Source organism: Hemiscyllium ocellatum, chromosome 44 (assembly GCF_020745735.1).
Source record: "Hemiscyllium ocellatum isolate sHemOce1 chromosome 44, sHemOce1.pat.X.cur, whole genome shotgun sequence".
Taxonomy (NCBI): Eukaryota; Metazoa; Chordata; class Chondrichthyes; order Orectolobiformes; family Hemiscylliidae; genus Hemiscyllium; species Hemiscyllium ocellatum.
The window spans coordinates 5,911,651-5,926,803 of record NC_083444.1 but is presented as its reverse complement, the minus strand read 5'-3'; the positions used below and the strand labels follow the sequence as shown (position 1 = coordinate 5,926,803).

The 15,153-nt window shown below is 52.5% G+C and overlaps 1 protein-coding gene across 2 annotated transcripts in view; it reads right to left on the bottom strand.

Annotated features, from left to right (window-relative positions):
• The window catches only part of trappc14 (trafficking protein particle complex subunit 14), a 69,122-nt gene extending 54,718 nt beyond the window's left edge, over positions 1-14,404 (bottom strand). For both annotated transcript variants that reach the window (XM_060854743.1, XM_060854744.1), the window contains exon 1: positions 13,821-14,404. In XM_060854743.1, the coding sequence (XP_060710726.1) occupies positions 13,821-14,354 (534 nt within the window). In that variant the 5' untranslated portion in view covers positions 14,355-14,404. The remainder of the gene's footprint in view (positions 1-13,820) is intronic.
• Positions 14,405-15,153: the final 749 nt, after the last annotated feature.

Below are 15,153 nucleotides of genomic sequence, written 5' to 3'. Positions count from 1 at the left end.
TTTTCACTTGCCTGCGTTTGACCCATATCCTGACTCTATGCTACTCTGCCCCCACCCTCCTCTAGCTTATCTCTCCACGCTTCCGGCTCACTGCCCTGTATTCCTGAGGAAGGGCTTTTGCCCGAAACGGCGATTTCGCTGCTCCTTGGATGCTGCCTGAACTGCTGTGCTCTTCCAGCACCACTGATCCAGAATCTGGTTTCCAGCATCTGCAGTCATTGTTTTTACCCCATATGTCCTGACCTGGTCTGGCCTACATGTGACTCCAGACCCACAGCAATGTGGTCGACTCTTAGCTGCCCTCTGGGCAATTAGGGATGGCCCAGCCAGCAATGTCCTCACCCCTGAATGAATGAAGAAACGATGCCTGTCAATACCAGCAGCTCAGAGCACTAAAAGGGTTAAGTGGAATTGCAAATTAGTTGGGAGTGATGAATATGTTCTGCTCCAGCATGTAATATGAAGGGGTGTAAATATTTTAGATTCAAAGTGCTCCGCAGTAATAAGCTCCCTTGTGCACCTGGAGTCAGGCTGTGTTTAGTTACAGAATATGAGACACAGTATGGTACTGGAAAATGAACCTTTCCAAAGTCAGGTCAAAAGAACCCAACCATTTTCTGCAACACAACTGAGTTATAGGGCTAATGCTCTCAGTGATTTATTCCAGTAAGTCACCACTTGCTCAGCACTACTCAAAGCTCTACCTTAGACAAGGTCAAATGAGAAACATCATCTATTTTAGCCTCAAGATGGAGGTGAATAACTCGCATTTAAGCGCTTATGGTTGATTAGATTACTTGGTGTGGAAACAGGCCCTTCGGCCCAACAAGTCAACACCGACCCACCGAAGCGCAACCCACCCAGACCCATTCCCCTACATTTACCCCTTCACCTAACACTACAGGCAATTTAGCCTGGCCAATTCACCCTAACCTGCACACCTTTGGATTGTGGGAGGAAACCCGCACTGACACAGGGAGAGTGCGCAAACTCCACACAGAGAGTCACCTGAGGCGGGAATGATAAACAAAATCAGGAACGTAGATAGATAAGAGGGAGTAGGCCATTCGGCCCCTCCAGCCTGCTCCACTCCTTGATAAGATTATGGGCTCAAAGCCACTTTCCCACCTTCGATAGGGTTAGGCCTAACCACACTCTCCCCCCCCAACAAATTTAATTTTTATTCATTCGTGGGATGAGGGCAGCACTGGCTTGGTCCAGCATTTATGGCCCATCCCTAATTGCCCAAGGGGCAGTTGAGAGTCAACCGCATTGCTGAGAGTCTGGAGTCACGTGTAGGCCCGACCAGGTAAGGAGGGCAGTTTCCTTCCCTAAAGGGTATTAGTGACCCAGGTGGGGTTTTTCCAACAATCAGCAATGGATTCATGATCGACACGAGACTCTTAATTCCAGATGTTACTGAGTCCAAATTCCACCATCTGCCATGGTGGGAGTCGAACACTTCTGCCCAGAATATCATCTGGGGGCCTGGATTAACAGTCTTGCAATAATACTTTCCCGCAACGTAACTCAATATTCAACCAAGTAACCCTTCACTTCTCTCTGGGGGGGGGGGGGGGGGTGGTGGTGGAGAAGAGCTTCGAATACACTACGATCTTCAGAGAGAGAAAACCAAAATTCTCACCTCAGGCTCAACTGGGCAAATCCTAATTCCCGAACTGTTGACCTGACTTGTTCCCAATTCACTCGCCCTAGCCTCCAATCCCTGGGGGAGCGGGGAGCTAGGGGGGGGGTGGTGAGGAGGCATACCTGGGGAACTGTGTAGGGCAATAGCCTGTTTAATCAAAGAACCCTCCCACACTCCAGTGATACACTTCCACAACAATCCCTCTACTTCAGCAGGAGGTTAAGGAGATTCGGCACATCCATAAAGACGTTGACCGATTGTTACAGCATCCTATCCGGGTGTGGTATGGCATCAGCTCTGCCCAGAACAGGAAGATACACCACAGAGCTGTGAACACAACCTAATCCATTACACAACCGTCCATCCACTGACTCCACCTACACTTCCCCACTGCCTCGGGAAGGCTGCCAAAGACCCCCCCCCCCCCCAGTTATAATCTCTTCCACCTCTTCTGTTACGCTGAAGACACAAAAGCTTAAACACACCGACCAGCAGATTCAAGACCAGTTTCTTCCCCACTGTTGTGGGACTACTGAATGGACCCTCTGACATTTTAAACTGATCTTGCTTTCTGAGCACCTTCTCTACAGCCCTAACATTGTATTCCTCGCTCAAACGCACTTTGTATGGTACAGTCTGCCCGCACCGCACGCAAAACAAAACTTCCCACTAAGTAAAAAATGAGGTCTGCAGATGCTGGAGATCACAGCTGAAAATGTGTTGCTGGTCAAAGCACAGCAGGCCAGGCAGCATCTCAGGAATAGGGAATTCGACGTTTCGAGCATAAGCCCTTCATCAGGAATCTTCCCACTGTACCTAGGTGCGTGCGGCAATAATAAATGTAAGGAAGGAGACCCTTACTCCACAGAGGGTGCAATCCAAGTTCACTAGAAGGAGAAGATGGTCCCATGAGGAGAGATGGAGTAGAATGGGGTAAGAGAACAGGCCAGTGTTCAGCAGAATTACAGCCACAATCGCACTGAAGTGTTTGCAGGATTTGACTGGTAGGGGCACAGGTCACGGTCTCGGGGTCAGGTCGGCCATTTTGGATTGGAATGAGGAGGAATCTCTTCACTCGGGGGATTGAAAATCCTTGGAATTCTCCACACCCTGGAAACCTTTGGCTGCTCAGCCGGGGAATATTCCCAAAATAGGAACAACCCAGCTGGTCTCATTCGAGATTGTCAGGGGGCACTTAGGTCTGAGGGTGGTAGAGATGGAGGTTATGGGACTGCCAAGGGAAAGTAGGCAGAGAGTAGCAGGAAAGAGGCAAATGCTCTTGTTTAATATTTTTTAAAAAAGGTTTGGGGGGGGAAAATTGTCCAGCAATTTTCTGGATTATGGAGAGGATTTCTCAGGCTTTCTGGGAACCAGAACCCAATACGCAGCAGGATTTTGAGCGGTGTTTTCACTGAGAAGTTGCACCATCGAAATGGTCTGCAATCGAAAACGTCAAATGGTTGAAAAGAAATGTGAGATGTTTTCCTGGATCCTTCCACTCACAGGAAAAGAAATAACATGACAGCCTTGCAGCAGGGGAAAAAACCAAACGAACAGCTCCGAAACAGGAAAGTCTCCACAGCTGTGACTATTGTTAAATCATCCCTTTTCACAACTCCCTTAATACTGGAGGCTTTTGTGTGGAGCTGGGGGGAATGGATTAATGACAGCCACAGCGATATATATCCTCAACCACAGACTAACAGCAATCCACACACACACACTCAAACATGACAACACTAAACCAGTGACAGGTTAAAAGAAACTGAGTGTCCTGGTCAACTCAAAGTACTTTAATAAATTCCCCCTCCTCTCTCAGAACAGCAACACTTAATAAAAACTTACAAAATCCATCTATGCAAAAGAAAACTCGTAGTTACTTAGTGATGGCAGAGCAGTAGTAAACGACAGGACTGTTCCTATCCTTTACTTGGTTATGTCGTTTGTCACACAATTCTTGACCTGACATGACAGAACCCCCTGTTTTTCATTGAACTACCTCAGGGACAGATATGACAGACACCTTCATACAAAAGATGACCGCAGCAGCCTTGACAACAGAATGGGAATTTATTTATAATCACTGTCCCGAAGTACAGTGAAAAGCTTTGTTTTCAAGCAAGCTGACCTTGACCTGCTGCACCGTTCTGTATCACCTGTCCTTGGTAGAGAAATTGACAAAGAAAAACACCTTTAACCACAAATCTGTCAGGATGTAGTCAGCATGTAGCATCCTCTAGACCCTGCTGGAAAAGGAGGGGGTAGATCCTGTCGGGGTGCTCCCTGAGCAGGCTGTCAAAGTCATTTGGCAGATGCCTAATCGCCTACTTTCCAACAAGCACCAAGCCATCACTTGGCTGGTGGTGAGAAGACCACTACCTCTGAGATCCTCTATATATGTCCAGACTCTTGCAGCAACTGAGAGGGTGGGGAGACTTTCACACATCTCCTTCTGGAATGTGCCTTTGTAAAGGAAGCCTGGAGGAAGCTGCAGCGGTTCCTGTCGAGGATTGTCCCGAGCAACTCCGTGAGGCAGGACTCTGTGTTCTACTGTTTGTTCCCCAACACTGAGATAAACTTCAACTGCACCTTGAAGACCACCACCCCGGTGAAAGATGCTGTTGGGTCTGCCTGAAATGTGTTGGTCTTCCAGAGCCATGATGTGGAGGTGCCAGGGTTGGACTGGGGTGGACAAAGTTGAAGTTCACACATCATCAAGTTGTGGTCCGTTAGAGCAAGGAGTTGACCCTGACCCGAGTGTTGCTGACCAGCACGTTCCAGGTCTACGTGCTGAGGGACCCACGAAAGCTCGAGACAGCCAGAGCCAAGGTTCAGTGGGGAAAGACCCCTGTCTGAAGTTAAATGGAGGCTGGTTCAGTCCGCAGACCCTCCCGGTGCCTCAAATGGATGTAAATGCCATCTTGTACAAGAAAGAAATGCCTTGGGTTTTTTTGCTCTTCATCTGTAAAGACTGTACAGAATCAAACTGCTCTAGTGACTCAGGTATTTTTATGAATAAAGTCTCTTTTCAAAATAAAATGTATCCACACAGGCAGGAGCTGGGAGCATCGAGAAGCAGAATGGGTCTCCTTCTATTACCCGTTCATGGAAGGAGGAGGTCACTAAAGGAAGCTTCATGTACTGCCCAACTGCAGTCCCATAATCCCTGCATTGGAATGTCTCACACACTCTGGGCTGGATTTCCACCGAGGAAGGTGCATTTGGAACGAGGCCAAACAGGTCAGAGATCGAGCAGTTTAACGTGCACACTAAGATATACTTCGGGTCAACAGTATGTGGGCATGACTCAACCTGATGGGCTTACCAACAATCACTCACAGCTCCGCGGTCATTATCAGTGGTTGTTTAAATTCCAGCCTCAAATTAACTAATACTGATTTAACAAACTCAATTTAACTCAGCAACAGTATTGGAACAGCCTCTAAAAGTTCATCCTTGGGATAAATCAGTCCCAAAATACAACCACTAACCTATCATAACCCAGGTCTATGGCAGAACAGAAATATCAGGAGACACAGAGGATACAGTCACTGTAAACACAACGTACAGTCAGGTAAGTGTCCAAAGGGAAATCTGTACAACAGCTTAATCCAGACTGACATACCTCCAAGGCACTTTCCGTGACTGCCCTAACTCCTCAGAACTTTAATCATGCAGTGAGCATTGACTATACAGCAAGTCCCAACCTGTCAGACTGCACCCCAGGCTATATTCCACACACAGCTATACAATCCCAGCAATGTACTGCAGAGTCAACTCGATTCATTACACAGTCATTAACTCACTAATTTAATCGCAATGAAAAGGTTTCTCGCATCCTGAGCCAAACTGGTGTATATAGTCTAGGCCAAATCTGGCTGCTTTCTTCTGAATGGGCGTGTGTAACTCCAATGCAGATCTGTCAATACAAACACTTGTATCCCTTGGGCGGCTCAGTCGTAAGGACTGCTGCCTCACAGGGACCCAGGTTTGACTCCAGCCTCAGGCAACTGTCTGTGTGGTGTTTGCACATTCTCCCTGTGTCTGTGTGTGTGTCCTCAGGTGCTCCGGTTTCCTCCCACAGTCCAAAGATGTGCAGGTTAGGGTGGATTGGCCGTGCTAAATTGTCCCATAGTGCCGAGGGATGTGCAGGTTAGGGTGGATTGGCCGTGCTAAATTGTCCCATAGTGCCCAGGGATGTGCAGGTTAGGGTGGATTGGCCGTGCTAAATTGTCCCATAGTGCCCAGGGATGTGCAGGTTAGGGTGGATTGGCCGTGCTAAATTGTCCCATAGTGCCCAGGGAGGTACTGTGTGCAGTTCTGGTCTCCATGTTATCGGAAGGTTAGTCCTAAACTGGAGAGGGTTCAGAAGAGGTTTACCAGGATGTCGCCAGGAATGGAAGATTTGGGTTATAAGGAGATGTTTGGACCTTTTTCACTGGAATGTAGGAGGTTGAGGGGTGACCTTATATAGATTTATAACATCATAAGGAGTATAGATAAAGGTGTCTTTGTTCTCGGGTGGGGGATTTGAAGACCAGGGAGCACATTTTTAATCTGAGAGGAGAAAGATTTTAAAAAGGCAAACAATAATTTTTTTAAATATGAAGTGGTTCGTGGGTGGAATGAGCTTCCTGAGGTAGTGGTGGATGCGGCTACAGTTACAACATTTCAAAGATATTTCGATAAGTCCATGAAGGCGGCGGCTATGGGCCAAGCGTGGGCAGGTGGGATTATGGCCAGCACAGACTGGTTGGACCGAAGGGGCTGTTGCTGGGCTGTATGACTCTACGACTGAAACGTTATCGGAATACTGCTTGCCGAAAAGAGATGTGCTATCAAAGAAAGAATGCCAAATTTCAAACAAGCACACGGTACACTACAAGAGAAATGAATGCTGATTGGTCGCCAAGTTAATTATGATTGCTTTATCTGTGGTGAAACTTCAGCCAGTGAGGAACTCAAGTCTCTTGAAGCAGAGTGTGGGGATAGACAGACGGTTTCCTGGTTGGTGAGAATGGCTCCTGGTGTGCCTCAGGGATCAGCATTGGGATCTCAGCTGTTCACAATTTACATTAATGATTTAGAGCTGGATAACAAGTACCATTCACTAAAATGAGTGGTAGAGCAATGTGTGGAGCGGACACTGAGTGTGCAGGGGGATCTGGACAGGGTTAAAAATCTCACACCACCAGGTTACGGTCCAACAGGTTCATTTGGAAGCACACTAGCTTTCGGAGGGCTGCAACTCAACCCCCTGATGAAGGAACGTCGCTCCGAAAGCTAGTGTGCTTCCAATTAAACCTGTTGGACTGTAACTTGGTGTTGTGTGATATTTAACTTTGTACACCCCAGTCCAACACCAGCATCTCCAAATCATGATGTGGACAGGTTGGGTGAATAACATCAGGAAGTGAAAGCTCGGCTCAGTGACCATGAAAGCACTAGTTGCAGTAAAAACCTAATTCGTTAATGCCCTTTCTGGAAGGAAATCTGCCATGTTTACCTGGTCTGGCCAACACGTGGCTCCAGACCCAGCTTCTGGCTGACTGAGTTGCTGAAATGGCTGAGCCAGCCTCCCCGGTTTTCTCAGCTAAGAATAAAAATCAAACACCTGGCATCAGCGCCACGTGGGAGGGCTGGGGACATTAGTTCGTTAAAACCGAGACGGAGCGATCTTTGTTGGGTCACGTGACACACGGAGGAAAGACGGGTCGACCGAGTTCAGGTTCGGATCAGCCAGAATGCTAGGACAGGCTTGAGGGGCCAAATGGCCGCCCTCACAAATCAGCAATGGCTCAGGAAGCAACCTGCAGGAAATCATCAATTTGGAACCGTTTGCAAGAGTGCCTGTTAAAACCTGTATGCCAAAGGAAACACTTGCCAACCTTTTACAGGGAGTGAGGCTCTGGATAGATCCTTCAACAGCTAGCTCGGGTACGAAAGGCCTCCTTGCGTGCGGTGGTCAGTAATCGCTCGCTAATGGTGGTGAACACACACACACACACACAGTCTCCCACATTGGAAATTCTCCATCATCGGTGCTGCGGGCTGATGGGCCAATCTCTAACCACAAGTGTTTCCGGGAGGAGGAATTGCTCCTTGGCATTCCTTCACCATACTTCCTCAAATTTCATCCATGAGGGCTCATACATTCCAGATCCGGAGACTGAGTTTGGAGTTTCAGAATGCTGGTTAATGAGCGGATTGCCAGCCAGGTCGGAGGACGCAACAGGCTGTTTTTAGGGCCTAGCCGCTTCCCCGCGTGGGGTGAGGAGAGTCGGTCTCGAAGAGGGGCTGCTCAGGTTGGAAAAAAGCTGCCAAAAATGGTCTGCGCCTACGCCAGGAGAAAACCAACCGAGCCGAACTCCTCCATCTACGTGCCAGTGCGAAGCGAGGGACTTCCAGCTGTCTCAAGCCCATCCCTACCACCTCGCGCCAATCATCACAGGGCTTGTGTGTCTGTGTGGGTTGGAGGTGCAATGGCTGGGGATTGAAATCTTTAATGCGGCAATGCTGCTGCACATTAACACACACATTCCCTGACTTTGCTGACAGTGCCATGGCTTAGTTGATGAAAGTGCCTATCGAGTAAACAGGAGATCCTGGGTTCAAATCCAGTGGCGGTGTTGTGCCTTGCCTTGATGGCTCATCCTTTCATCTGCTTGCAAATGCCGTGTCGTTGATTCAGCATCTTGAAGGAGGCAACTCAGCATCCTTTCGGACTGGCACAGTGGTTAGCACTGCTGCCTCCCAGCGCCAGGGACTCAGGTTCAATTCCACCCTCTGGAGACTGTCTGTGGGGAGTTTGCACATTCTCCCCGTGTCTGTGTGGGTTTCCCCCAGGTGCTCCGGTTTCCTCCCACAATCCAAAGATGCTCAGGTTAGGTGAACTGGCCATGCTAAATTGCCCATAGTGTCCAGGGATGTGTAGGTTAGGTGCACTAGTTAAGGGTAAATGTAGAGTAATAGGGTAGGGGAACAGATCTGGATGGGTTATTCTTCAGAGGGTTGGTGTGGACTTAGGGTCATCAAGATGTACAGCACGGAAACAGACCCTTCGGCCCAACCTGTCCATGCCGACCAGATATCCCAACCCAATCTAGTCCCACCTGCCAGCACCTGGCCCATATCCCTCCAAACCCTTCCTATTCATATACCCACCCAATAGCCTCTTAAATGTCGCAATTGTACCAGCCTCCACCACATCCTCTGGCAGCTCATTCCATACACGCACCACCCTCTGCATGAAAAAGTTGCCCCTTAGGTTTCTTTTATATCTTGCCCCTCTCACCCTAAACTTATGCCCCTCTAGTTCTGGACTCCCCCACCCCAGGGAAAAGACTTTGCCTATTTACCCTATCCATGCCCCTCATAATTTTGTAAACCACTATAAGGTCACCCCTCAGCCTCCGATGCTCCAGGGAAAACAGCCCCAGCCTGTTCAGCCTCTCCCTGTAGCTCAAATCCTCCAACCCTGGCAACATCCTTGTAAATCTTTTATGAACCCTTTCAAGTTTCACAACATCTTTCCGATAGGAAGGAGACCGGAATTGCACACAATATTCCAACAGTGGCCTCACCAATGTCCTGTACAGCCGCAACATGACCTCCCAACTCCTGTACTCAATACTTGTTGGGCCAAATGGCCTGTTTCCACACTGTCGGGATTCTGTGAACGTAGGTCCAGTTCCTGCAGTGAGGAAACCTCGACAATTCGGGGTCTCAGTCCTGCTGCAGCCTTCATCCACCATTACAGTCGGAAAGATATTCACGTGAACCGCTGCTGAGGGATTGTTTTGGATTGCGCTGTGTCTGATTCCGACTTTACCGTCACGGGGTGGCCCAGCCAAGAGTGGGAAACTCCTGGATGGCATTGCTCTCGGCATTAATGGAACACTCGGGCCTTTCCACAGCAGCAAGACACCATTCCATGGAAAGGGTTCCCAGCTATGCCATTGGATGAGATGTCGAGGCACAGAACAGAAGTGAACCTACCATTGGTACAACATGTCACCAGACCACCTCTGCATGTTTTCGTAGTGACTAACTGCCGCTAAATCGGTAACAAGACAAGCAAATTTGCAAGCCCACAATTTGATCTGGTTGCCCATGACTAGGTGATCAGTTCTGGATGTCGAGATCAGAAAAGCACCGCAGGTCAGGCAGCACCAGGGGAGCAAGAGAGTCGATGTTTAGGGCAAAAGCCCTTCATCAGCAAGCGTTCCTGATGAAGGGCTTTTGCCTGAGACGTCGATTTTCCTGCTCCCCGGATGCTGCCTGACCTGCTGTGCTTTTCCAGCACCCGCAGTCCTCACTGTTGCCTAGTTCTGGGTGCTGGCTGATGGAGAAATGATTGTCAAGACACCACAGAAATCTCAGCCATTCTCAGATACTGCAAGGGGTCCATCACTGAACCCGTCCTGAAGAGGTGGACGAGACTTCGATAACCTGCCCTGTGCAAACTTCACCCCCCACAATATAATTTGTCCTTCTTTTCTCCTGCCCGCCCGTCGTGGTTTTAAGATGGGTTTTAAACCCACAACTATCTGAAACAGACCGAGCAACATTACAAACCAATCTGATGCTAGTGCATAATAAATATCAATACAGGGTGAGTGGGTCACTCGAAGGCAGCTGTATTCGTAAACCTTCACATGGCAAGCACTCCAACACCTTGCACCTGGATAGCACAGGGACAGGCAGCGAACTGGTTGGTAGGTTTCGAGGAAGAGAGGGAGGCAGAGTGGGTTTAGACAAGCAATTACACAGAGATTGCTGAAGGCCCAGCCATCAGTGCAGCTGGGGAAACTGGGGATGCAGAAGAAGCTGTCAACAGAGAAGCATTCCCACCTCAGACATGACACAAAGCTAAGAAATGATTGGGAGTACACAGGGATCCAGGCAGAAGGATGAAAATGTTAAATTGAAGGCATCATCAGACTGCATAGAATCAAAGTTGGAAATCCCTGGAACAAACCCTTCGGCCCAACACATCCATGCCAACCAGATATCCTAAATTATCTAGTCCCACTGGCCAGCATTTCTCCCTCTCAACCCTTCCTATTCATGCACCCATTCAGATGCCTTTTAAATGTTGCAATTGTACCAGCCTCCACCACTTCCTCTGGCAGCTCATTCCATACATGTACCACCCTGTGTGTGAAAACGTTGCCCTTTTAGGTCCCTTTTCTATCTTTCCCCTAAACCGATGCCCTCTTGTCCTGGACTCCCCACCCCAGGGAAAAACACCTTCGCTATTTACCCTATCCATACCCCTCATGATTTTATAAACCGCGATAATGTCACCCCTCAGCTTCCGATGCTCCAGGGAAAACAGCCCCAGACTATTCAGCCTCTCCCTGTAGCTCAGATCCTCCAACCCTGGCAACATCCTTGTAAATCTTTTCTGCACCCTATCAAATATAACAACATCCTTCCTACAGCAGGGAGACTACAGTTGAATGCTGTAGTCCAAAAGTGACCTAACCAATGTATAGCCGCAACATGACCTCCCAACTCCTCGACTCAATGCTCTGACCAATAACGGGAAGCGTGCCAAATGCCTCCTTCACTATCCTGTCTACCTGCAACTCCACTTTCAAGGAGCTATGAACCTGCACCCTGAGGTCTCTATTTGGCAACATTTTCCAGGATCCTACCATTAGGTCTTGCCCTGACTCACCAAACCACAGCACCTCACATTTATCCACGACTTCACGCCCAAGGTGAGACTGCCCCTCACGTAGACTGGGCTTTCTAACCACGAGAAACCCTTGATCATGCAGGTGACCTTGCACGGTCCCCTCCTGGAGCATGAAGAGGTGGTTACAATAGGGAACCTTGGCAGCGGTTTATGAAAATTACGCATCCCGATTCGTTTTGCATGTCGTATCTCAACCAGACTGGGTCAACGGTTTGGAGCACAGACCAAAGATAGCACCCTGTCAAGCGACACTCAAATGGCTAGGCACCTGCAGTATACATCGCAAATGGCATGCTGCCCTGGATCACAAGTGGATTGGGAGTCCAGGAATAAATACAATTGTTTATAGGGTTTTGCTCAGATCACATATGGAATACTGCATGCAGTTTTGGACTCCATATTTAATGCATGCTCATGTCGGAGGTGGGACAGTGATGGCTCAATTGGATTGGATCCTGCGATGAAGGGGCTGCCCTCTTGACTGAGGGGCTGAGTAAATTAGATATATTCGACAACGCTCTGGAATTTAGAAAGACGAGAGGCGATCACATTGCAATCTGCAAGGATTTTGACACAAGCTTGTTTCCACCGCTCAGGGAAACGAGAACACGGGACTCAGATGAGGAAAAGTTCCATCACTCGGTGGGTGTTGAGTCTTTGAAATTCGTTCCCCCAGAGGGTTGGAGACATTCCATCGATGAGTATATTTCAGCCTGGGATTGATGGATGCTTCGGTCTCTCCAGAATCGAGGAGTAGGGGAAGCTGGCTGCGAACCGAGTTGAAGCCCAAGATCAGCCCATGGCCTGATGAAATGGTGGGGCAGGCCAAGTGGCCTATTCCTGCTCCTATCTGGTGCTCACGGGCTGGAACAACATGAGCTATCATGGCCTATGCCAACACACCGCAGCTAAACAATGCATCAAACCACCTTGCAAAGACACTGAAAGAACACAATTCTCAACGGAAGTGCTACATGAAATTATCGCTCCCAACGCTAAATGGGAACTCAAATTAACCAGGAAATGCTATGACCCAGCAAGTTTCAAAACTCTTCTCAACTAACACATGCACTGGGGCAAAATCAAATTCATTCTGAGTTTATCGAGTTAGGCTCCAGCTGAATCACAGAAGGTGAATTATCTTCACATTTTGTCCACGGGCAACAGTGGAGTCAGAGCCTACCGGTGCTCCCCTGGATGCAACAGCAACTTGGGGGCTGAAGGGCTGTAATGTTTGACCAGCTTGCAACTAACCGTGACCATCATGCCAGGGTCAGAAGCAAATCGCACAAGGCCTGCACATCAGCACACCCACCACCCCGAACGTACCCTGACGGAAACTCCCCATTCACTCAAAACCCCGCACACCCACACTCAGTATAACCCACACCAACCCAATGTGAGCAGCAGCCATCTGCTACTGACTCTAGGGGCAAGGTCTGCACCCTGACCCCCCCGTGTACCATTCAGCAATGCACCGAGTGACAGCCAAAACACCCAGTTGTCACTCTGACGTCCTGAGTCCTTAATGCAGCTGACTAACAACCCCAACCCGAAAACACTGGCTGACACCCTGTACACCACCCCACCAGCATCCCGAAATCCAGTACACCTGACTGGCACCCAAGGGTCACCCCAAACGCCAATGACACCTAGTGCGGCCAGCTGGCGCTCCAACACCCAATCACACATGACGCACCCCAACAAGAACACCTTGATACCCAGTGCACCCGACTGCCACCCCGACACCCGGTGCACCCCGACACCCGGTGCACCCGACCGCCACCCCGACACCCGGTGCACCCGACCGCCACCCCGACACCCGGTGCACCCGACCGCCACCCCGACACCCGGTGCACCCCGACACCCGGTGCGCCCGACCGCCACCCCGACACCCGGTGCACCCCGACACCCGGTGCGCCCGACCCCCACCCCGACACCCGGTGCGCCCGACCCCCACCCCGACACCCGGTGCGCCCGACCCCCACCCCGACACCCGGTGCGCCCGACCCCCACCCCGACACCCGGTGCACCCGAACAGCCCCCTGCCCCCTCTCTCTCTATGTCCCTCACCCGCCACCCCCCCCCCCGGGGTCTCCCCTGTCCCCCTCCCCGGGGTCTCACCTGTGTCCCCCTCCCCCGGGGGTCCCCCCTGTGTCCCCCTCCCCCGGGGTCTCCCCTGTGCCCCCCCGGGGTCTCCCCTGTGCCCCCCCGGGGTCTCCCCTGTGCCCCCCGGGGTCTCCCCTGTGCCCCCCTCCCCCCCCCCGGGGTCTCCCCTGTGCCCCCCCCCGGGGTCTCCCCTGTGCCCCTCCCCCCCCGGGGTCTCCCCTGTGCCCCCCCGGGTCTCCCCTGTGTCCCCCGGGGTCTCCCCTGTGTCCCCCTCTCTCCCCCCCCCCCCGTGGTCTCCCCTGTGCCCCTCCCCCCCGGGGGTCTCCCCTATGTCCCCCTCCCCCCCCGGGGTCTCACCTGGCCTGCCGAGCCGCCCTCCTTCCCGGGGAGCCCCCCCCCGTGGGTGAGGAGGGGGCGGCACTCCCGGAACCCGCCGGCCTCCTCCTCCGCCTCCTGCTCCGTCTCCAGCTCCTCTCCCTCCGCCTGACGCTGCGGCGCGGCCCCGTCCTCGGGCTGTCCCGGTCCCGGGGCCGGTCCCGGTGCGGGGGGAGGGGCCGCGGGCCCGGGGTCCTCGGGGAGGGGCCGGTGGTGGTGGTGGGGCGGCGGCGGGGCCCGGTGCTGGAGCCCGGGGCAGACGCTGGCCAGCGCCGACAGCGAGGCGGACAGCTCCCGCCAGCTGCCGGGGTCCAGGCCCGGGGCCTCCGGGCCGCCCTCCCCCGGGCCTGGGCCTGGGCCTGGGCTCGGGCCCTGGCCCCGGCGGCGCACCACCAGCACGAAGCGCACGGTCTCGCCGAGGTAGAGCTGGGCCCGCCGGGGCAGGCCGCGGTAACGCCGGTAATCCGGCACCGGGCCGGCCGGGAAATACATGAGGTACTCGCACAGGGACTCCATCGCCCCGGCGCCGGGGGCCCGTGCTCCGGCTGCGGCCTAACCCCCGCCCTTCACCATGGCAACGGCGCCGGGCCCCGCCTCCCCCTTTCAACGCTGCAGCACCGCCGGCGGCGCCACTCGGAGGAGCGGCGGCCGGGGGAGGAATGACAGGGAGCAACGACCAGTGCGAGTGGGAGGACCCGGTACAGCGCCACTCGGAGGAGCACTGGTTGGAATAGGAAGGACAAGGAGCAACGACCAGTGGGAGTGGGAGGACCCGGTACAGCGCCACTCGGAGGAGCGGCGGCCGGGGGAGGAATGACAGGGAGCAACGACCAGTGGGAGTGGGAGGACCCGGTACAGCGCCACTCGGAGGAGCGGAGGCCGGGGGAGGAATGACAGGGAGCAACGACCAGTGCGAGTGGGAGGACCCGGTACAGCGCCACTCGGAGGAGCGGCGGCCGGGAGAGGAATGACAGGGAGCAACGACCAGTGGGAGTGGGAGGTCCCGGTACAGCGCCACTCGGAGGAGCACTGGTTGGAATAGGAAGGACAAGGAGCAACGACCAGTGGGAGTGGGAGAACCCGGTACAGCGCCACTCGGAGGAGCGGCGGCCGGGGAAGGACTGACAGGGAGCAACGACCAGTGGGAGTGGGAGGACCCGGTACAGCGCCACTCGGAGGAGCGGCGGCCGGGGGAGGAATGACAGGGAGCAACGACCAGTGGGAGTGGGAGGACCCGGTACAGCGCCACTCGGAGGAGCAATGGCTGGAGTAGGAATGACAGGGAGCAACAACCAGCCAGGGTGGGAGGACCCGG